General features: G+C 35.2%; 3 protein-coding genes and 1 non-coding gene across 5 annotated transcripts; 3 read left to right on the forward strand and 1 right to left on the reverse strand.

Moving 5' to 3' along the window:
* Window position 1: 1 nt before the first annotated feature.
* Window positions 2-2,463, reverse strand: LOC105159396 (phospholipase A1-IIgamma). Of its 2 annotated transcripts, none has more exons than XM_020692290.2 (4): window positions 2,310-2,463; window positions 1,582-1,925; window positions 851-1,487; window positions 2-772 (listed from the first exon to the last, which is right to left on the reverse strand). In XM_020692290.2, exons 3-4 carry the CDS (start codon window positions 1,484-1,486, stop codon window positions 167-169), a joined length of 1,242 nt encoding a protein of 413 aa, XP_020547949.1. In that variant the 5' UTR covers window position 1,487; window positions 1,582-1,925; window positions 2,310-2,463; the 3' UTR covers window positions 2-166. The 2 variants fall into 2 exon arrangements, with proteins under 2 accessions (XP_020547949.1, XP_011074749.1); XM_011076447.3 differs by having other exon boundaries at window positions 851-1,491; window positions 2,310-2,462.
* Window positions 2,464-2,883: 420 nt separating this feature from the next.
* LOC105159397 (SET domain-containing protein) lies at window positions 2,884-6,072 on the forward strand. The gene is made up of 4 exons (XM_011076448.3): window positions 2,884-3,949; window positions 4,037-4,137; window positions 4,673-4,771; window positions 4,868-6,072. The coding sequence occupies exons 1-4, from the start codon at window positions 2,896-2,898 to the stop codon at window positions 5,816-5,818; spliced, it is 2,205 nt and encodes a 734-aa protein (XP_011074750.1). The 5' UTR covers window positions 2,884-2,895; the 3' UTR covers window positions 5,819-6,072.
* A 797-nt stretch (window positions 6,073-6,869) lies between these two features.
* TRNAH-GUG (transfer RNA histidin (anticodon GUG)) lies at window positions 6,870-6,941 on the forward strand. Its single transcript has one exon. It is a non-coding gene; the product is annotated as a tRNA-His (tRNA).
* Window positions 6,942-15,709: 8,768 nt separating this feature from the next.
* LOC105159398 (cellulose synthase A catalytic subunit 2 [UDP-forming]) lies at window positions 15,710-22,882 on the forward strand. Its single transcript, XM_011076449.3, has 14 exons — window positions 15,710-16,252; window positions 16,840-17,035; window positions 17,138-17,361; window positions 17,445-17,547; window positions 17,630-17,810; window positions 18,613-18,879; window positions 19,038-19,383; window positions 19,634-19,771; window positions 19,852-19,977; window positions 20,082-20,294; window positions 20,406-20,679; window positions 21,001-21,197; window positions 21,280-21,630; window positions 21,820-22,882. Exons 1-14 carry the CDS (start codon window positions 16,172-16,174, stop codon window positions 22,399-22,401), a joined length of 3,279 nt encoding a protein of 1,092 aa, XP_011074751.1. The 5' UTR covers window positions 15,710-16,171; the 3' UTR covers window positions 22,402-22,882.
* The last annotated feature ends 181 nt before the right edge of the window (window positions 22,883-23,063 follow it).

Raw genomic sequence — 23,063 nt, forward strand, 5'->3', positions numbered from 1 at the left:
ATTTTCTAGATGAAACATAATATAAGTATTTATATATTCTGTATGTTTCTAGAGCACCATTGCATGCAACCAAGGGAAATTAACTGCAGTTTCTATATCAGGAAAAGAAACAACTCTGACATACAAATGAACTATCTGTTGCGTATGGTGCAAGGGCCTTCTTGGATCAGAAATCATCATCCTCATGATCCATCAATTTCCAGGAACCATCTTCTTGCTGCACCATACCTTTATGCTTCTCACACCACCATGAAACTGGAACACAATATTCATCTTTCAACCCATCCAAATGCTTGTTAACCAGAGCAATATCCCTGTTAACTTCCAATTTGAACCCCCCTCTGCTTCCTTGCGTCCCTGCAACGCCATGCAAATAAGCCTCCAAGTTATGCCAACTGTTCAAATTCCCAGGACTTTTTAAGTAGTTCGACTTGTCCGTGTCGATGGGTAGCTCTTGTCCGACCTCTGCATAGTTCACAAACGGGTATGTAGGGACGATGTCTCTGGCATTCGTTACACGCAGAATATGAAGATTCTGTAGAGTTGACAAAAATTTACGGAACTTATAGTCTCCAACACGAGGGCTGGCAAAGAGGAAGGCCGTGACAGGACAAGCTTTGTCCGGCATGTCTCTTGGCCTATTATATCCATTGACGACAATGTCGATGGCGTTTAGTGTAGAAACTGCAGCGCCTAAGCTGTGCCCGGTTACAGTCATGCTGATTTCCTCATTCTTGTACTCTTCCACCAGTCTTCTCACCTCAGTAAGAACCTAATTTGAAGACATTTACAAGTGTTTAATCGGAGTTGTTAACTTCAATAGCATGTAAGCTAGGAATGCATACTTTACCTGGTTTCTAGCACTGGTCTTATTGAATGGTGATCTCGGATCGTCAGAAGTGTAAATGGAGTACCATCCAAGATGCACATTAGGCTCATCATTTCCTCCAAAGATTTCTGGTGCAGAAACTGTTGCAAATTCAAAATCATTCATCCACTCAAGAGTCCTAATAGTCCCTCTCCACGCGATCAAAATGTCCCTCCGGCCTAATGCTGATTTCCCTTCATCCGTAGCCACAGCGACGTACCCGATCCAGTTTGATTCCCTACTCCACGCCTCCCTGGACCATGACTTCAAGATGAACGCATCAGGGACTTTAGTTGATGATGTCGCATAAAAGTACTTAGTGACACGGTACTTGAACGGATTGGCCTGCTCTATCCCAACCTTAGAGAAGAGGTTTTCCTTTGCATATCTACTACTTCCAGCATACTTTGATGCCTTCTCGGAGTTGAAAGTGTCGTACGCTGCTTGAGCCATTTCTCCATAGTGAATTATGTAACGACGAAGATCAAGGTCTAGTGGATCAAGCAGACCTTCCCATTGGTTTGTTCCACTGAGAAGCTTCCATCTTTTGGCTATGCCTACAGCCCCTTTGTTGCCTGTAACCATCCTTTTCTTCTTTCTCTTGAAGCAGCTCATCATCCTGCCTTTTTATAGTAAATATGTCCCAAGTTATTTTAGTTGAAGATCAGATCAAATAATGAACAGACAATGTTGTAGGAGTTTGAGAATCATACCTTGAAGAATCATATTGCGATGTTCTTATCTTCAGTAACCAAGAAACTGCCAAAAGCAACTCTTTAATAAGTAACTACCAGATCAGGTTGATGAGAGGCCGTTGATGGGGTATGGGTGTGGAGTGGTTTATGCAAGGAACAAGCCAAAGATTTATACAGCCATTAATGGAAGCATGGTCTGGCTGGCTGTGGCCTCTCTTTCTTGAACTATCAGATTAGAAAATAAAGGAAAAATACAGGTATAATTTGATTAAATAAGTTGAAGTGTCCATGTGCAATTATATATTCTTGGATTCAAAGGCCAATCATCTCATACTACAAGCAACCTTATTCTTCTCCTTAACCTGTCAATTAAAATTGCAAGGAGTTATGTGCTTGAATTTGAGGTACCTTCATACCTTATTTGTATGCTATATAGTTTTTATTTGGTAACAACAAAATATAAAACAGAAACAAAAAAGATCTGCATAATAATTCTTCTTAAACATAATTACAAAAATTGTTTATTATTATTGTAGAACTACCACGCAAGAGTGACTAGCTTGCAAAATAAGTTAAGTCCTGGATCTTCTACCGTAAATGATTTCGTATCTAAATTAATTCAATTCCACTTTGAACTTTGAACTTTTATTTAATTCATATGAAGATGCAAATAAGTGTACGAATCACACCATATATATGTAGAACAATTTGCCACTAATCAAGAATTGCATGAAGAAGACTCTTACTCTTGTAACATGCAATCATGCTATGAAGTTGCTTTCACACGCTTGTTAAGATTACATTGGCTGCTTTTGGGCTCAACCAATACCTTATTAACGTCAAGGAGACCATAATGTCATTTCATTTCTTTTTCTTTTTCTTTTTGTGTATTTTCTTTCCGTATTCTTAATGTTCATCACATGTTGTGATATAACATTAGAACAAAACTTTCCCTCCAAACTCAGTTATGAATTGGGAAGACGTTGCTTTGAAGTTACCATCCTGTCCTAAGCCAATGTATTTGATAAAGAGGATGCTTCCAAGTTTAACAAGACAAGTCTGCAAAGAAAGTAGCCCAATTTCAAAGCTAGGTGATGGAATTGTTATATTTATGATGTCTAAAACTGTCTTTTTAATTTCTTGATACTCTAGAGGTGTGGCCTAAGTAATTAGAACTCTTATGGACCCATTATTTGAAAATTGGGAATGGGCCGATTTATAGGCCCAATCACTAAGGCCAATTACAAAGGGATAATCAGCCCATTTATGTTAGTAAATAAAGGGAATATAGGCCCATATATCTGCTTCTGATCCCTGATCAGAAGCCCAAACATGGAGATGAGAGCGGTGGAAGACATAGCCATAGGCCAAGATCTCACCCCGCCCCTCCCACCACTCGCCGTCGTTCTCAACGACTCCGCCCTCAGCTCCCACTGCTCCGCCTGCTTTTCTACTCTTCCGCCGCATCCCTTTTTCCCCACTACGCTTCAAAATCTTAGCCATGTCCCTAAGAACATTCCCACTCCCCTCTACTGTTCCCCTCGCTGCTCTTCCATCGATTCTCCCCTCCATTTCTCCTCCGGCGAGCCCTATCTCCTCTCTCTGTTCCTCCAATCACCTCCCGCCACGTGGGATGACTCTTCCGACCTCCGCCTCTCTCTTCGTCTTCTTTACATTTTCCGGGAACATCTCAAAGAATGCAGCTTTTTGCCCAGCTTTCCGGGTTCCACGACCAGTGAGCGAAGGTTGTTGCTTGGAGGGAAAAAAGACTACTCTTTTCAACAAAATCAGAATGTTGCAGGCCCAGATGATTATCTTGAGAATAAGGAGGAGCAACGTGAAAATATGAAGAGTTGTTGCCACAACGACATCGTTATGGAGAGAATTGCGGGTTTGATGACGAATCGCGAGAGATTGATATTTGGAGAAAATAGAAAGGACCAATTTCGAGGTAGTTATGAAGAGGACAACCTGAAAGAAAATCGTGAGAATCGCGAGGGTTCATGTGAAAGTACGGAAAGCGTTTCGGAGAGGATAAGAGAGGGAGCAGAGTTAATGGCGAAGGCGAGGAGAATGTGTCTCGACGAGGATGGAAATGTAGAGAAGCAGGAGGAATTCGTAGTGGAGGAAATGGTGTTGTGTCTAGTGCTAACTAACGCTGTAGAGGTTCAGGATAAGAGTGGCTGCAGCACAGGCGTTGCTGTTTATGGTACAGCAATTTCTTGGATCAATCATAGTTGTTCACCAAATGCTTGTTACCGGTTCTCACTGGGGTTGGAAAACAATGAGCAGCCACGTCTAAGGATTGTGTCGGCTGCAAAAATGCTTGACCCTGGAAATGGTAATTGTTTGATGATGGAAGGTGATTTCCAACACCCATTTTCAGGTACTTGTATGGATAATGTGGAGGAAAATTCAGTCTCTTTTTCGTAGTTCTGGAAGTGATGTGAATTTTACTTTCATGGGTAATTAGAGCAAAATTTGTATGGACCAAGAATTATAGTTCGGAGTATAAAAGCTGTTAACAAAGGAGAAGAGGTGACAATTGCATATACGGATTTGCTGCAGCCTAAGGTTAGATATTACATATGTTAAGTTGTCGATTCTCTGTTTCATTTCCTTTCTTTTTCCATCTTCCCTTTTATTTCTTTGCTTGTATTTAGCTTCATTACAGAACAGAACTGAAAATTATTTATGTATGTGTCTTGCTTATGTGTAGTTCTAAAGGGGGTGCATTAAAGGCACCATTGAAAGATTATGAATTTGTTTGACACAGAATGAAGACCCTTGAGGACAAATATTGAACAAAAGAATAAGGAAAGAAAGGTTAAGTAGTGCTTGTGAACAGATAGTGCATGGGAAGCAACTTTCAGTTTTATAGATCTCCTACAGTGATTTCAAGAAGGCTCTATGTAGTTCAGCATTTTTCAATATATCTCTAAGTTTCTTCCCTGTAGTTTTATCATGATTGAACTTTCTTGCAAATTTCAGTTTTCGTGATATTCTTTTTCTCGATCTTTTACAACTTATGAGTTCCTGATGCCTTATCTAGTCATGCTATCCGGCAGTTCGAGCATTTGTTACTTTTTTCTTGGCCTTGGTTATGCAGGAGATGAGACAAGCAGAATTATGGTTAAAGTATAGGTTTAGTTGTCGCTGTCAGCGCTGTGTTGCATTGCCGAAAACTTATGTGGATTATGCTCTGCAGGTAATGAGTGTTAATAACTGGAAGACAATTGGTTGAATACAATGTCATTTTTTGGGTATTCTACATGTATGCTTACCCTGTTCTATTGCCATGTAGGCACTATCTGCTGCGAATTCTGATAGTCCAAAGTCCACGATCAATAAAATGGAGAAGTTGTCGCTAAATTTTGATGATGCAATAAATGACTATTTATCACATGGAGATCCAAAATCATGCTGCATGAAGCTTGAACACTTGCTATCTCATGGCCAGTTACTTGACGAGTTATTAGAACCCAAGGAAGCAAAATCACCTCCGAAACTGAAGATGCATCCTTTTCATCATCTTTCTCTAGATGCTTACACCACCCTGGCCTCTGCATATAAAGTTCAAGCAAGTGATTTGCTGGCTCTTAATTATGAGGCCGGGAGCCTGAAACTTGAAGCCTTTAATATGTACAAGACAAGTGCTGCATATTCCTTGTTGCTTGCCGGGGCAGTGGATCATCTTTTCATGTTTGAATCTGCCCTTGTGGCTTCTGTTGCAAATTTCTGGATAAATGCCGGAGAATCATTGCTGAGTCTTGCTAGAAGCTCATTGTGGGATTCATTCCTGAACCCGGGGCCGAATCATATTGAATTCTCATCGTTTTTAACTCAGAAATGCAACTGGTGTTGTCTCACAGATACCTCTGGACCAAATCTTATGCAGTTAGAGGAAATAAAGAGGCAAATATCGAATTGCATTGCCAACAAAACATCACAAGTTTGGGGCATGCTTGCTTCCGAAAGCAATTTCTTGAGGTTGATACAGAACCCAATTGATTTTAGTTGGCTTGCGTCTGCAGAAACTTCAACCGGTCTCCACCTGCATGTTGCCGAGCCTGTTGTAGAGAAAGGATGTATCCCATTGAAAGCTGGGGCATGTAATGATGAAGTAGGGATGAATCTCATTCTGCTGGGCATCCACTGCTTAAGGTATGGTAGGCTGTTATCAGCCATTTGTTTTGGTTTGTCAGCAGAAAGAACTACTACACAACTCATTGAATTTTTCAAGGAATCTGGTTAGAATATAAACATTGTACGTCCTTGTCCTAGAAGCTGGGACATGTAATGATCGACTACTTGGGAGGATCGTCTTCCTGGGCCTTTGCCTGGAATATAGGTTAATCTGGGCCCATTGGTAGGTATTACGACTCTCCGATTGGAGTTGAAACCATTCAAATTTTAGTGTAAATCAAAATCTACCGGTATTTATTGTCAAACAAACTTGTGAGTGCCATGAGGAAAATCTAGGGTTATTCATGTGAATTTGTACTTTCATCAACGGCATCAGCAAGCCCGTGCCATGAAACATTAATATTCATTGTTCGGAGGTAGTTCAAAGCTTTTTACAAAATCATAATGGGCAGCGAATGCAGTTGCTAAAGTTCATCCTCATATATAGTTTCAAGAAATCATTTATTTTCTACGTAGTTCGGAACTATAAGGACAAGAACAAAATTAAAAAAAAAAAAAAAAAACGTAGAAACGCCTGCAGCAGTTTTATTTTTCAAGTTAGGCGATAAGAGATGGTAAAACCCTCAAACAAAAGATTCTTTCCATTTTTATATGATGATATAAAATAATAATTTATAATATTTGTTGGTTATATTATTGGAAACATGATGAAAATATTGAAATGGAGAAGCACATGGGTGGTTTACATTTATGAAGAAGCAGTAATGTGGTGTTGTATGTATGCTTCAAAAACTTACCACATGCAGCCCATGAGGTGTTGGGTGTTCTTTTCGTAAGAAGGTAGTAACATAAGTAATGATAGAAAATAGCAAGTCCCGAGGAGGCAGAGAGAGAAGAAGGGATCTTTGTTTTCCGCACCTACTCATCATTGTTAACATCTTACCTTAACTTCCACAAGGTTCAAAACTTGTTATCTAACAAAGAAAACCCCAACACCACCACAGCCAAACAGCCCTTTTATTCTCTACCCTCATTTCCACTCATTTTTTCATTATGCTGATTAAATCAAATCCTTAAACCATGCGTGGCCACATTATACCACGCTCATTGGAATTTGACTCATCGTTTACAAGCTACAGGAAGAACCTGTGTAACAACTTGTGGCTGTAGTTTAGTGGTAAGAATTCCACGTTGTGGCCGTGAAGACCTGGGCTCGAATCCCAGCAGCCACAATTTTTAGCAGTTTTAAACTCTTTTTTACCTGAAGGTAATAGCAAATTAATAGACTATTTTTTAAATTAAATAAAATTTAAAAAAAAAATATTATTTAAAATATGTATATACACAATTGTTGATTATATTATTAAGAGAGAGCACCTGTTGGTGTCTTTTCCTTTTCTGGTTTGTTATTTTTTAATTATTTCAGCATTTTTTTTTCTTTTTTCTCAACCTACATTTTTATCTCAACTTCCATATTTTTTTCTCCCACTTTTCTCTCAATAACTACTCACAAACTCTAATTTTTCTAATATTTTTTTATGAACTTAACTAAAATATATAATTAAAACTATAATAATTATATCTTAATATTTTAAATTAATTACACACAAATTTTGGTGTGTCATATACACTAGACTTGATTTAAGTCTGATTTGTTACCAAAACTTTACAAAATAGTGGAGGAGGCAATTTGCGTTAATTATTTCGAATGTTTGGTTGAATCTAATTAATTAGAAACTGGTGATTGAAATGAAAAATTTGAAAATTTATAAACCATATCAACTTGATCCGGTTCGAATGTGCGAACTCGATCAACGAGTTTGACCTGGCCACATCATCTCCCCAAATCTGTGATGGGTCCTGAGGAATGAAACAGGTGCGTCAGTCTAGTCGGGTTCGTCCCCGATGAAAACCCACTAATGCCCAAGTTTGTTTGTGGTTGAGATAGAAATATACAATTTGAAATCAAAGAGTCAAAACAATAAATGTCAATTGCCTCAACTGAGCCAGATCTGAAATATTTATAGGGTCTAACTTAACACTGTAGATGTATCCACGTGTCTCGATCTGGGCCTTACGAATTCCTGCCATGCTCGAATCTTTACGAAATGTCTTTTTTACCCTTAATGAAGCCCTATTTCATTTTTTAATAATTAAAACCCCATCACAACTCTTTATTTATAATCAGTATTTGTACATAAATGAAAATGTGCATAAGGAAAAAAAAAAAAAAAAAAGTGGTAAGTGGAAATGAAAGTATTTTAGGAAAAAATAACAAATTTTGTTTGATGGGGAGTGTGAGACATAGACATGAAAGAAATGAGTGTCGGCAGGGGGTGCGGGTGCGGGTGCAGGTACAGGTACACCATAACATGCTGCCCCCACATAATTTGTCCTCCACCCCTTTCCATTATACATCTTCAACATTGACCAATTTTTATGAGGATTCCCATCCCATCTTCCCTTAATTATTACCTCTCATCTCTTCCATCTTCATAATTCATCATCATATTATATAATTACTCTTTTTTATTCAACTTTTAATATAATTATTCTTTCTTTAAATATTAATTTATTATTTATTAGATTAATGTTTAAATATATATATATATATAAAAGGAAAAAAAAGATCAACAGTTTGGGTGATTGACAGCTCATGAAAGCTGCAGACCAACTTCAGTTAATAGTGTGTTCACTTAGCTGTAATGCAGGTCCACGCGTGTCGACACGTGGCTGGTCTGACGCCGTCGATCCGGAAGATTTTTTTCTGTCGGCGGGGGCATTATTGGGCTTATGGGCCCAGTTTTCCTTACTCTTTTTTATTTTTGTTTTTCCTTTTTTCTATGGGTCTTTCCACCGACGGAAGCAGTAAGAAAGGCGCGTGAATGCAGCGCCCGGCTCGCACGTGGCGGAGTGTGGGTGGGTCCTTGTGCATACGTCAATGTTCCTTTAGCATATTATGCTGTACATTCAGAGTCTTTGCTGTCAAATTGGGTTTTATTTTGTCTTCTAATTACTTTCATGAATCATTATCTCAATCATTAGCCTTCTCCTTCTCTCTCTCTCTCTCTCTCTCTTAGCGCACAAGATTTTAAAAAGTTGCATGAAAATTCGGATTATATCAACTCATATATATTATATTATCTTTATTTAAGTAATATAAATGTATGAATAATTGCAAGGAATTTTGTTTAAATGTATCATAATTATAAATAATTTTCGCTGTTTGAAAAGTTATAAACATCTCTTGTAATTAACAATCATCTAATAAATACCTCTAGCAATCAATTGTTGGGAATATTTGTTAGACAATTATTAACATTAGGAGGTATTTCTAATTTTATAAATAATGATAAAATATTTATAAGGGTAAAATACACTTTGTCCCCCTAAATTATTCGTTATATAACATATACTCCTGAATTAACAAATGTAGTACTTACCCTCTTGCTTGGACAAAAAAGCCCCTCATGTTTTGAACAATTTTTATTATTTTCAATATATTTTATCATTTGTATATTAAATCATCACCAACTTATTTTTTAATTATTTTTTAATAAATAAAGAATTTACATTAAAAGTAAAATATAAATTAATATATATATAATAGATATACAATAAATATAATATAACCGAGAACTCATATATGTTTCTCGAAATAAATTGATAAATATATATATATATACATATATGTTTAACCAGAAGTTAAGCACTTAAAAAAACAAATAAATATATTTTATCATAATCTTAAAGAAAATATGTTAAAAATTAATATTTAATTATTTATTTTTATATAAAAGAATAAATAGTTAATAACTTAATTTTACACAAAATTAATAAAATCTTTCATAATATTTTTTTGTGCATTTATTGTACTCATTTATTAGTTAATTTGAGTTTGTAAAAAAAAATAAAACTCAAACAATTTAACTCACTAATTATAAGAGATAATTTGGTGTTTGGTGAGGTAAAAGATGGAGGTAAACTAAAACTCGATTTATATACAATCCCTCCAAAGTTTAATTTTGTTTATGTCCACAATTGCGCGGAAAAGTAAAAGTATAAAGCCAAAAAGATAAAAAAAATTATATTTTTTATTTTTATTTACTCTATTACTCATAAATATCCAAAGTATTTTTTGGTATCCACAAAGCCACTGATATTTGAATTCAAATTATTTAGTTGAAAATATTATTAGTAATTTTTATTTTATTTAAATTAAACAATTTATAATAAATAAATAATTCTCATTTTGATAATTTTTTTATAAATAAAAAATATTCTTATTCTTATTTGATAAATATTTTTATTAATAAAATTCTTAAATTTTTTATATACTAAAATTATATCTGTATAATATTAATTTATTTATTTTCTAATACAAATGAAGAGAAGCGTTATTCAGTAAAATTACAAGAATCAGTTTTTTCTTTTCAATCTGTTTTCCTCGTACCAAATATGAGAAGGTGTTTGAGATTTACTTCCCTTTTATCATACGAAACGACTTGAGGAAAAATTATTATTTTTTCCCACCCTCGTCCCCCTTTCACTTCCCCTCTCCCTTCCACTTCCGTTTTCCTTTCACTTGAATCAAACAAATTTTAAGAGATTGTAAATGATTAATATTAGTAATATGCGCGATATGTATATTTAAATTTACTTTTTATAAAAATATAAAATATATATCAATTTTTATAATAAATACTTCTATCACAATTAATTATACCAAAATACTACAAGATAGTTATGCAAATGCTTTCATGTAAATTTAACATCAGAACCATATAATTTTAAAAAAAAAAACTTATTTTGCTCATATATTGCTCTAAACCGGAATTTATTGTCATTACTACTATTTTATTATTATAATTATTATTCATTTTATTACTATTATGATCGTTGGTTGGAAAATGTTGAAAATGAGGGAAGCATATTGTTATACATTAAAACGCTATTGCTATTAAGTGAGTCGTACTAGTAAGTCGTACGCTTCACAAGTCGCATAAAAATGGTAGGTACATGAATGATTATAACTTCACCAGAATTAATCAATGATGTCCCCACGTGTCGTACTGGGGACTCTTAATTATGGATTATGTGTAGTTAACTACAAAGTATTAATCACTAAGATACCATACTACTTTTTCCAGGAATGAGGTTGAATTGACTACTCAACAAATCTTCCATGCTTTTAAGCTTAATATCATTAATAATAATAATGATAAATTATATTTTGTTATCTAAATTATATGCGTTTTTACATTTTGATATCTATTTTTTTTTTTTTGGCAAATTTGCATTTTGCTATGTATGACCGTTTTTTTGTTGATTTTTTTCTTAAAAAAAAAAAATCACACGTTGTGTATATATGAAAAATATCACATCACATATACCTTAAATATTAAATGTGTACTGCATGTGATGTTTTTCAATAAAAAACTTGATGAAAAACAGTTATAAATGACAGAGTGTAAAATTTCGTAAACTTGATATGGTAAAATGATACAAAAAAAAAATAGATTTCAAAGTGTAAAAATAGTCATATTTTGAATGACAAGATTTAATTAACCCTAATAATAATAATACCATCAATGAACCGTTTGATGTTCGCCACGTGCTGTGTTTCTCATTGGCAAAGCAGAATGATTAGATGCAGCTGATTCGGAGATGGAAGCATCCAATGCTCCAAAATAGCGCTAAGTTTCTTAAATGTGATGATACAATGATCTATGATGTGTTGGCCTACATTTGATTCATAACTTTATAAATGATTAAGATATTACTATTAAATAATTATTATTTTTTAATAAATTAAAATTTTAAATTAAATGATCTTTTAATATATATAATATGAGAATCAGACCAATAAGAGGTCTTGAATTTAATTTCTATAAAAAGGTTCTAATATAGAATTTTGCATGTGAGTAGTGCATATTAAGATATTAAATTCTCAAGTATTATCATATTTATTATATATATAATTTATTATTCTTTTAAGTTATATATTAATTATATAATAAATACAATATATTCGTTACATAATTATTTCAATTTAATTAATTTAAGTGGAACTAATATTTTCCTCACCATTGAACTGTATAAACACATTTATTTAAATATTTTTGCTATAAAAAATTCATATCAGATGCGTAGATATTTATTTCACGAGTACTAATCTCACTTTTATGTGAGTTATTACTTGAAAAAAAAAACGAACATTTAGAATCATTTTAAAGTTACATTTATTAATGATGGATGGATCTTTTGTCGGGTTCGTTTTCAATTATATATTTAAGGATTAGATCTCTATACATATCAATCTTGTCAATTCAAGAATTTTTTTTGGGCCCTTAATGTAATTACAATGTTGAAATTATATTATTGATGAGCCTCACTTAATTAAATATTTCCATTTAAATTATATATTGTGCGGTCAATATTTTTCAGTCTATAAAGTAAATTATATATTTTTTACGAGTTGACATTCGTATATTTTATTTTAAGGAAATACACTATTTATTGTGGTAAGTTTTCGGTGTCGCGTTTATACTTTATACCATGTAATATTATGCGGAATCCCGTCTCTAGATCTTTTGAAACGACACCGTAAACCTACAGAACTGGAATTTCATGGTCATTTATTAGGCGAACCAACCGTAAGGTACTGCGTAACAGGTTGGGATGTTCCTACAGCTACACTGCACAGTCACACTGAAACACACGCACTGAAGCACATACTAAATGTGAAGTGGAGAGCAGCTGCCGAAGAAGCATGCAGATCGATATGTGGGTCTACTTGATTTTGTTCACTCCTTTTCCATAAGGAAAATATATAATAATAATAATAATAATTTCATGAACGTTTCATTTATTTCCCTTTTCTTTCTTTCGCTTGATTTTTCGTATGTTCTTGTCGAAATTTATAGAAATATTTAATTCGATGAAAATTTAAATGTAATTAAGGTAAGTAATATTTTCATCAGTTAATCAAACACTTAGTTACATTAATGATTGATCTTTCGTCAAAATTAGTTCATTATGTCTGTATTTATGCCCAACAATTATGCAACAGGCTTAAATGTATTTTTGTTTTGTAATTTAGGTCTTTCAGCGTTTTCACAAATTTAACTTTATAAGATAGTATTTTAGTCATACATCTTTTTAATATTTGCAATTTCAATATTTTTTCGTCCGATTTCACTCTTCTTCTAGTGGAGGTAAACTATGATGAACAAATGACTGAAATTGCAAAAATTAAAAAGATGTAAGACAAAAATGCTATTTTAAAAAGTACATTTAAAAAGAAAAATACATTTACTCCTATGCAATAACAATTGGCAGTATGTGTTGTTGCATCCTTCACATGGCATTGGCAGTATGTGTTGGTGAAGCCATTGCAACAACAATATTTGTCCCACATCATATCTATTACACTTGCTGCAATTTTTCAAACATACGCGACGGCCACACCTCAATCATACTGCTTCGTATAAATCATATATTGTACATCATTAATAGTTCAAAATTTTACATACAAATCTACTTTTTACAGTCGTGAATACATAAATGTCATTGAATTCTAACGTTATATTCATCAAGACAATAAAGGAAACAAAAGGTTGATGAATAGGATTTGGGCAAGTGGATGGGTGAAAACAGAAGTGCACGTTTGTGGGGGCTAAGTGACTAACTGATCCTCGAAGCAATTTGGTGAGGTTGGCAGTGGGTGTGGCAGTGCCAGTTTGATTTGAACATGGTGGGCCGAACCGCTTCTGACTTCGTGTCCACTGTTTTGTAATTTCCACTGTTTCACAATTATTGGAACTACTCAAGTGGATTGGCACTTAATTAAGAGGAAACTACTCCAAATAAGTATGTTAATTAATTATGATTAAACCAAAATGGACGCCCACCCATTTTGGGAAATAATATTTAAACAATGTGATAAGAGCCAAGATTAGTAAGAAACAAAAAAATTCTTACCAAAACTAAGTTTGTTTGAACTAAATTAATCGCACAACAACTGTTTGATCACTTTTTCTTGAATTAACATACGGACCCGATTCGCGTTAGAATTTCTCATAAGAAATATACTTAAAAGGATAGGTAAAAAAGAGGCAAACAAAAAAAAAATATTTTGATAAGAAAAATCTAAAGGTAATAATAGAGGAATATCTTTGTCCTTGCAACAAAGAAAAAGAGGAATAGTGTTCTTTTTTAGTTCTTGTGTTTAGGAAAATTTGCCTTTTCCTATTTGTTTGCACTTGGGTGGTTGGTCAAAAGACATTCTTCCGTTTCATTCCTATCCATTTATTTGCATTTAATTTAAAGTGAATTTTCAATTTTCTTCTTTTTGGTTAATGATTTGGTTTCAACCTTTTCCCTTTACTTTTAGCAATATTATCAAAATTTTTATCATAATTTCGAATAATATTTTGAAAATATTATGTTAAAATTTTCCTACACGTATATGAGATTATATAAAAATTTCTTTACGTATTATAGGATTCTAATTATCGTGATTTATCGATCTATTATAGTAATCTCACATGTATTATGTAAATACAGAATTTACAAATATCTGATACAAAAACTTTTTTTTCTATACATATGAATATATATTCCAAATAAATGAATCTATATATATATATATTCTTTTTATCGTGTCTTATTTTAAAATTTAAGTTAAAAAAGACAATTCAACATAGTGAAAGAAAATAACCAAACAACCACAACAAACGTCAACATCATCCAACCTTCAACCAATTTTTTCCTATTAACTCATAAACAAGAAAACAAATTCACATAAATGTGAAGAAGGTGATATAATTGTTTTTTTTCCTCATCATAAATGGTTTTACACCACTAAAAGACACACACACAAAAAAAAAAAAGAATAAAACAAATTATATACCCTTCGTCCCAAACCCAAGCACCACCGTGGTGGCGCCGGAGTTGGCCTTCCACCACCACGCGAGGGTTTTTTTAATGACGTTTCAAATCAATATATTTTGTATAATTACATCTCACGTACCGTAAAAATATTACAATAAACCACATACTATTGGTATGATTACTCTATGGAAACAACCCACAAAAAAAAAAGTCCATAATATTTTGAGATAGTTACATTTACACCCTCTTGATCTATGGTCTGTTTACACATACACTCATCAAAATATATTAGCACTTAATACAAACTATCCTTACTTTTTTGAAAAATTAAACACACACCTCCTGAAAGTGTTAGCATCATTACACAAATTACCACTAGTTTTTGACTGTCATGGGTAGTTTTTATAATTATACAAAAGATGGTGATTTGTGTAAATACACCATAAATTAGGGGTGTAAATGTAATTATTCTTAATATATATTTTTTGGGATAAATTTTGTATTATTTACAATATAGAGTAAATTACAATTAAGTCTTTTGAAATGTGGCATAATTATTAATTTTTTTTGTTATTTAAAAAATTACAAAAATCCTATGATGTTTGATAAAATTATATAATTTTTGGATGGAAGTCTAGAATTGTCAATTTTTGTATTTAAAAAAATCGTAAAAGAATCCGATAAAGTGGATGGACATATATAAAAAATTATGAAATAATTATCTATTTAGTATATAATTTTTTTAAAAAAATAAATAAAATTATAATTGGTATTCTACAAGGATATTTTAATCCACAAAATAAATGAAATCTAAGGGATATTTTAAAATTGTTAAAATTAAAAGAGTATTGATAAGTTTTTTAAGGAAAAATATTTAAATTCCATAAAATTTGAAGGTAAATTAGCATGAAATAGATTAAATGAGTGGCGGGGTAGGAATGTGAAGCAGGAGCAGGCACCACCTTCTTCATCTTAAAAAACAAGTCTTTGGATCAGAAATCTATTTTATGTAATGTAATGTCCCTCCCTTGTGCACCATCACTACGCGCTTAACTACTGCTACTCACACTCACGCACATATTTCTATTTCTTTTCTAGTTTTTCTTAAATCTGGTTTGTCTTTGTGGGGATCCTGGACCCTTCCCTTCTTCAACCATTTGATTCTCTGATCCACACCTCACTACACACAACAAAAATACTTCTAAAAGAGGGAGACCCTTTCTCACCAACAGGGGTTTCTCTCAAGCAAAGAATCCCCTCTCTCTGTTTAAATAATAAAACCCACATTTCGGTTCACTGAATGTGTTAATCCTGTTGTGTTGTGTTTTTCCTGGCGTCTGTTAATCTGTCGTTTTCAGTTGATTGTTGAATGCCAAGGGTTTTTGTGTTTTAAGAGGAGAGGAAGGAGAATAAAACAGAAGCCCTTCCCTTCATTTCTCTCTTTCTTTCTTTGATGGGTGTTGCCCCAAAAACATGTTCTTTCTTCTTGCTCTCTCTTCTCAGTGATTGTTAAGCTGTGTGGGAGAGTGGAAGGTGGGCTTTTGAGGGGTTCTTTCAGTTTCTTGAGATGGATACTAAAGGGAGGCTTGTTGCTGGTTCACACAACAGAAATGAGTTTGTACTCATCAATGCTGATGAGATTGGAAGAGTAAGTGCTGTGCTTACAAGATATTGTCTTTTTTTTCAGTGTTTACTGCATTCTAATCTCTCAAATCCTTTGCTCATTGCTAGGTTGCATGAATTATCCTTCTTTTTTAAGTGCGCTATGGCTAATTTTTCATTCAAGTATTTTCAGGGGTGCAAGTCTGGATTTTTTTTTCATTGATTTCTTGACGTTGGATGCTATTTTGGCCCAGAATCTCAGATTCTTCTGGTGGTTTAGGGGATCTAGTCAATTTTTGTTTTCAACTCTTTTGCAGTTTGATAAGAGAAATTATTTTCATCTGCTCGCTATTCTTTCAAATTACTTTATCTCGGTCGAACTTAATGCTCAACTCTTAGTTCCTTTTGGCCCCTTTTCAACTTTCTAGATTTCAGAGCCAGTCAAGTTTCTTGTCACTTGCATTGTTATTGCTTTGTTTTCTTACCTGGTGAAGTTTTCTTTTTTACTATTTTTTTGAATCTGTGAGCTTGCTGATTATTTTATTGATATATTTTTAGTTCAATTGTTTGGAAATCTAGTAATTTCTTGATCTGATTCTCGCTCATACACAATTGATTCTTCTCTGTCGGCAGGTGACTTCTGTGAAAGAGTTGACTGGACAGATCTGTCAGATTTGTGGAGATGAGATTGAATTTACTGTAGATGGGGAGCCTTTTGTTGCTTGCAATGAATGTGCATTCCCTGTTTGTAGACCATGCTATGAATATGAGAGGAGGGAGGGAAATCAAGCTTGTCCTCAGTGCAAAACCAGATACAAGCGCATAAAAGGTAACTGACGCGTCCTGTCAATTTATTCTACTCTTTCTTCTATGACTCTCAGAGACTATTCCTTTTGGTAATAGTTTAATTAACGAGAGAATTAACTTTCAGGGAGCCCCAGAGTTGATGGAGACGAAGATGAAGATGAATTTGATGATTTGGAGAATGAATTTGATTATAATGGCAATGAAAGGAGAGATCACCAGCATATTGCTGAGGGGGCTCTCTCTGGTAGGCTTAATATTGGCCGTACTGCTTCTGGAATCACTACTCCCTCGGAACTGGATGCCACTGCCATCAACTCAGAAATTCCTCTCCTTACTTATGGTCAAGAGGTACATGCTGTTTCAATTTCTTGTGATCTTCGTTATATCTGTCTCTGATGAAAACTCTAAAGAAATTCTGCATCTTGGTGAAGGATGACACGATTTCTGCCGACAAGCATGCTCTCATTATCCCTCCCTTTATGGCTCGTGGAAAGCGCGTCCATCCTATGCCATTTACTGATTCCAGCATGACTTGTAAGTTCTCTTTTCTGGGTTGACAATCTTGTTGTTTGGTTATTTTTGAATTGGAAGTTCAATGCATCAACTGACTTTGCAGTACCACCACGACCAATGGATCCTAAGAAAGACTTAGCTGTTTATGGTTATGGTACTGTTGCCTGGAAGGAAAGAATGGAGGAATGGAAGAAAAAACAAAATGATAAACTTCAAGTGGTTAAGCATCAAGGCAATCAGGGTGGTGCTAATGGAGATGAGCTGGATGATCCTGATTTACCTAAGTAGGTCCATTTGTTCTGCTTCTTTTTTAATATTCTGAAAGAGTGTCGGTGGCCTCACTGTTATTGATTTCTGAATTCTTCGAACACCAATCTGGTTTTCAGCTTTTGCAACTACTACTTTGTAGGCAGTCTTGCTCGCAAACCAATTTTAAAGTCATACATTTAATATTGACTAGTACGCTAACTAAATTAATAAGAGATTTGATTGGCTTGGTGTGATTCTTGTTTCCACTACTGAGAAGATAATTGTTTACTTCTCTGCTAAACTGCTCCTGGCAACACTTTTTAGAGCAAGACCATATTATTGTACGCATCGCTATCTGATACAGTTGAATTTTTAGCAAGGTCTAGAGTAAATCTTAGCATGAAGTCTCCTGACCTCTGAAGGTGTACTAGTGTCCAAATAAATCACATTCAGCAGCAAGTTATAATGAATAAAGGATCAGCCTCTATGAGATAAAGTTGTTGTCAGATCTATTTTTATCATAAATATTAAATCTGATTGTGGAAGCTCAGAATTTGAGGTGAGGATGGGATGGAAGAAAGTATGAAGTTGGACTGTTGGAGTACAGTGCGTGCGATTTACACTTTGGATGTTTAGAACATGGGATGCAGCTCAAACTGTAATAAGAAGACATGAAACAGTTGCTGCTGTTTTTGTCTATCCTTATATCATACACCATGTTATAGACAAAGTAAAGGAGCAACAGAAGTATAATACCACTTTATCTTGTAAAGAGGTTGCAAAGAGATCATATCTACAGTGTTAATGTATTAAATTTCCTTTTATCATTATTTACAGGATGGATGAAGGCAGACAACCGCTTTCGAGGAAGCTGCCAATTCCTTCGAGCAAGATAAACCCTTACAGAATGATCATTCTACTCCGGATGGCAGTTCTTGGATTGTTCTTCCACTATAGAATTCTCCACCCCGTCAATGATGCGTATGGATTATGGCTGACATCAATTATATGTGAGATATGGTTTGCTGTGTCGTGGATATTTGATCAGTTCCCAAAGTGGTTCCCTATTGAGCGGGAAACATACCTAGACAGACTCTCACTAAGGTATGTAATTCTGCTTCTGTATCTTCAGCGAGTGCTGAGATGCGCATTATGTCTGTCTTCAGATCTTCCACTCCACTTCATGCCTTTTCTGTTCCATGCTATCTGCCATTATTTGTCTTGCTATTTCTGTCTCTGAGCTTCTGCATGCTGATCACCAGGTACGAGAAAGAAGGAAAGCCGTCTGAGCTAGCCGCTGTGGACATATTTGTTAGTACAGTGGATCCGTTGAAGGAACCTCCACTTATTACTGCAAACACTGTTCTCTCTATACTTGCCGTGGATTACCCAGTCGACAAGGTCGCGTGCTATGTCTCTGACGATGGTGCTGCAATGCTTACTTTTGAAGCTCTTTCTGAGACATCCGAGTTTGCCAGGAAATGGGTCCCATTCTGCAAGAAATTTAGCATAGAGCCTCGGGCACCTGAATGGTACTTTGCTCAAAAGGTTGACTATTTGAGAGACAAAGTAGAACCAACATTTGTGAGGGAACGTCGTGCAATGAAGGTGCCATATTTTCCACTTCTTCTATTTGAGTACTTTCCATTTCTATATCATTATTTGGCATCAGTCTAGGAGGTGTTAGTTAGTAGACCAAAAATTCAAGCACTCATGCTTTTCCCTGTGGCTACCCGCGCTCACTTCTAGTTATTAGAGTGTTAAAGAACTGGCAATCAGGTGACCTACTGAGAGCAAGCTCAGTTTGGGTCTCAGCTTTGATGACTGGAACTTACTTGCTATAACTACTCTTGTGCAGAGAGAATATGAAGAATTTAAAGTTCGAATAAATGGATTGGTTGCTATGGCACAAAAGGTTCCTGAGGACGGTTGGACCATGCAAGATGGAACTCCGTGGCCTGGAAATAATGTCAGGGACCATCCTGGAATGATCCAGGTCAGTGAGCATTCACTTTGATGATATGCTGCAGATTGGCACAGAAGATTTGCATTAATAAATTGTCTTTTGCTGGACAGGTATTCTTGGGTCAAAATGGTGTTCGGGACATTGAAGGAAATGAGTTGCCTCGTCTTATATATGTTTCTCGTGAGAAGAGGCCTGGATTTGAACATCACAAAAAAGCTGGTGCTATGAATGCTTTGGTAACTTTTCTTTCCCTCTCCCTTGCATTGTTATTTTTGTTTTTTGAGATTATTTTAGCAGAGAATCAGCTATCTGAACTGTGCTTTTGTTTTCCTAATTCCAGATACGGGTGTCAGCTGTCATCTCAAATGCTCCTTACCTACTTAATGTTGATTGTGATCATTACATAAATAACAGCAAGGCTCTTAGAGAAGCTATGTGTTTCATGATGGACCCCCAAGCTGGAAAGAAAATATGCTATGTGCAATTTCCTCAAAGATTTGATGGAATTGATCGGCATGATAGATATTCAAATCGCAATGTTGTCTTTTTTGATGTATGTATAGTTCCTTCTTGGTATCAAATTATGAGTTGTGAATGTTTTAGTCTTAAAAATAGGTTCATCAGTGATCTTCAGAGATGCTAATAGTATTTTAATTGCTCACAGATAAATATGAAAGGGCTTGATGGAATCCAAGGTCCAATTTATGTGGGAACTGGATGTGTCTTCAGGAGGCAAGCACTGTACGGATATGATGCCCCCAAGAAGGCAAAACCCCCTGGCAAAACATGCAATTGTTGGCCAAAATTGTGTTGCTGCTGTTGCAGCTCGAGAAAGAAGAACAAGAAAGGGAAATCAAAGGAAAATAAGAAAAAGAGTAAGAGCAGGGAAGCTTCAACCCAGATTCATGCTCTTGAAAATATTGAGGAAGGAATCGAAGGTGAGAAAATAAGTGCAAAAATGTTAGCAATACTAAATTTCAGATCTAATTTAAGTAGATGTAAAGGTAACTGAATTGCAAATAAAATGTAACATGAAATGAGTACTTCATGGTTATTTGTCTTTGCTTGTACAACTCCTGTTTTCCCGTAGGAGAAAGAGAAAAATTGGCATACTCGCATTAGTATTATGTTTTAAAATATCTATAGATTCCAATTCTGGAGCAATTATCTTTAGTTTGGTGCTTCTCTAAGTTTTGTTTCACTACATGCTTTTCTTTTGAATGATGTTTCATTAGTTCCTTTCCCTCATGTGCTGGCAGGAATTGACAGTGAAAAATCATCCCTCATGCCCCAGATAAAGTTTGAGAAAAAATTTGGGCAATCACCAGTTTTCATTGCTTCAACACTTTTAGAAGACGGTGGTGTTCCCCAGGGAGCAACATCTGCATCACTCTTGAAAGAAGCTATTCATGTCATTAGTTGTGGTTATGAAGATAAAACAGAATGGGGGAAAGAAGTAAGCAGCCCCTAATAGAAAATTATTTCTCTGGATCTTTGTTTTGGATTTATGCACAGCTCTAACAACTTTATATTGGCAGGTCGGATGGATTTACGGTTCTGTTACTGAAGATATCTTAACTGGTTTTAAGATGCATTGCCATGGCTGGCGGTCAGTTTACTGCATACCCAGAAGACCCGCATTCAAGGGATCAGCGCCTATCAATCTTTCTGATCGTCTGCACCAGGTTCTTAGATGGGCCTTGGGATCGGTTGAAATTTTATTGAGTAGGCACTGTCCTATTTGGTATGGATATGGGTGCGGTCTGAAACCTCTGGAGAGATTTTCGTACATAAATTCAGTTGTCTATCCACTGACTTCACTTCCGTTGATTGTCTATTGCACCTTGCCAGCTGTTTGCCTGCTGACCGGGAAATTCATTGTCCCTGAGGTGAGCTCCCTTGGCCCGTTGGCCCAAATTAAACTCTTTCTGATATTTTGATTTGTTCTCTGGTTTCTGAATTTCCTTGATAACTTCTGGGTATTTGTTGCCCTTAAACATGGATCCTTTAATCCATTGAAAAACACGAAGAACTGGAGATTGTTAATTTGGCTAACAGGAGACTTTTGTTGTCAACAGATCAGCAACTATGCTAGTATAGTTTTCATGGGCCTCTTTATATCAATCGCTGCAACAAGTATCCTGGAGATGCAGTGGGGAGGAGTTGGAATTGATGACTGGTGGAGAAACGAGCAGTTTTGGGTGATTGGTGGCGTATCTTCCCACTTCTTTGCTCTATTTCAAGGTCTTCTAAAGGTATTGGCTGGTGTAAACACAAACTTCACTGTTACCTCCAAAGCAGCCGACGATGGAGAGTTTTCCGAGCTTTACCTCTTTAAATGGACATCTTTGTTGATCCCTCCCATGACTTTGATGATCATCAACATTATTGGAGTCGCAGTTGGGATTTCTGATGCCATAAATAATGGGTACGAATCTTGGGGGCCTCTTTTTGGCAAGTTGTTCTTTGCCATTTGGGTCATCGTCCATTTATACCCCTTCCTCAAAGGTTTCATGGGAAAACAAGATCGACTTCCCACCATCATTGTTGTATGGTCAATTCTTCTTGCCTCTATATTCTCATTATTGTGGGTCCGCATCAACCCATTTTTGTCAAGGGACGGGATCGTACTAGAAGTATGCGGGTTGGATTGTGATTAGATTCAAAGGATAAGAGTTTTGGTGGTTTCAGGTTTTATGTGGAAAATTTGCTCGGGAATTGCAAGAATGATTAATCTCGGGGTGGTGATCCTCTGGTGGCATCTCGGTCACCAATGAGCACAAGCAACATAAAGGTAATTGGAAGAAGGTTGGGGGTGATTATGTGTAGATAAAAAAAGCTGCGAACGTGCACATTTACATTGTTCAGCAAAGTTTTCATTTATTCTTTGGATAAGTTGTGTTATGTGTTCCCAAAAGAAACATAAATTAGTTTTCTCATAATTTATATTCCCTTCTCAATAAGGGCCTAGTACAAGAGCATTTTTCCAACCTTCCAAAGGCTCGAAGGTCCACTCTTGTGCTTAGTCTTTCATGTAACTTGATTTCTGGAACCAGCCCCCTTGTTTTGGTTACTCATTGTGTAATATTTGAATAGATGTATGCGACGTTGCTGTAATAAACGGTGCCATACATTCACTCATTGAGTTTAATGTGCTTGGATAGAAACAGATTCAGCATCATTTCATTTGAGGTCTGTATAAAATGCACTGAGACTGCTGAAATTATTCTTAATTTGCTCATAATTATGTGTTCCAACAGGAACAAAGTAATGGCAATGTATGAAGAAGCCGAGCTCTTATTTTGCTGCTATTTTAATTTCT

Source organism: Sesamum indicum, linkage group LG3 (assembly GCF_026168435.1).
Source record: "Sesamum indicum cultivar Baizhima isolate 11 linkage group LG3, ASM2616843v1, whole genome shotgun sequence".
Classification (NCBI taxonomy): Eukaryota; Viridiplantae; Streptophyta; class Magnoliopsida; order Lamiales; family Pedaliaceae; genus Sesamum; species Sesamum indicum.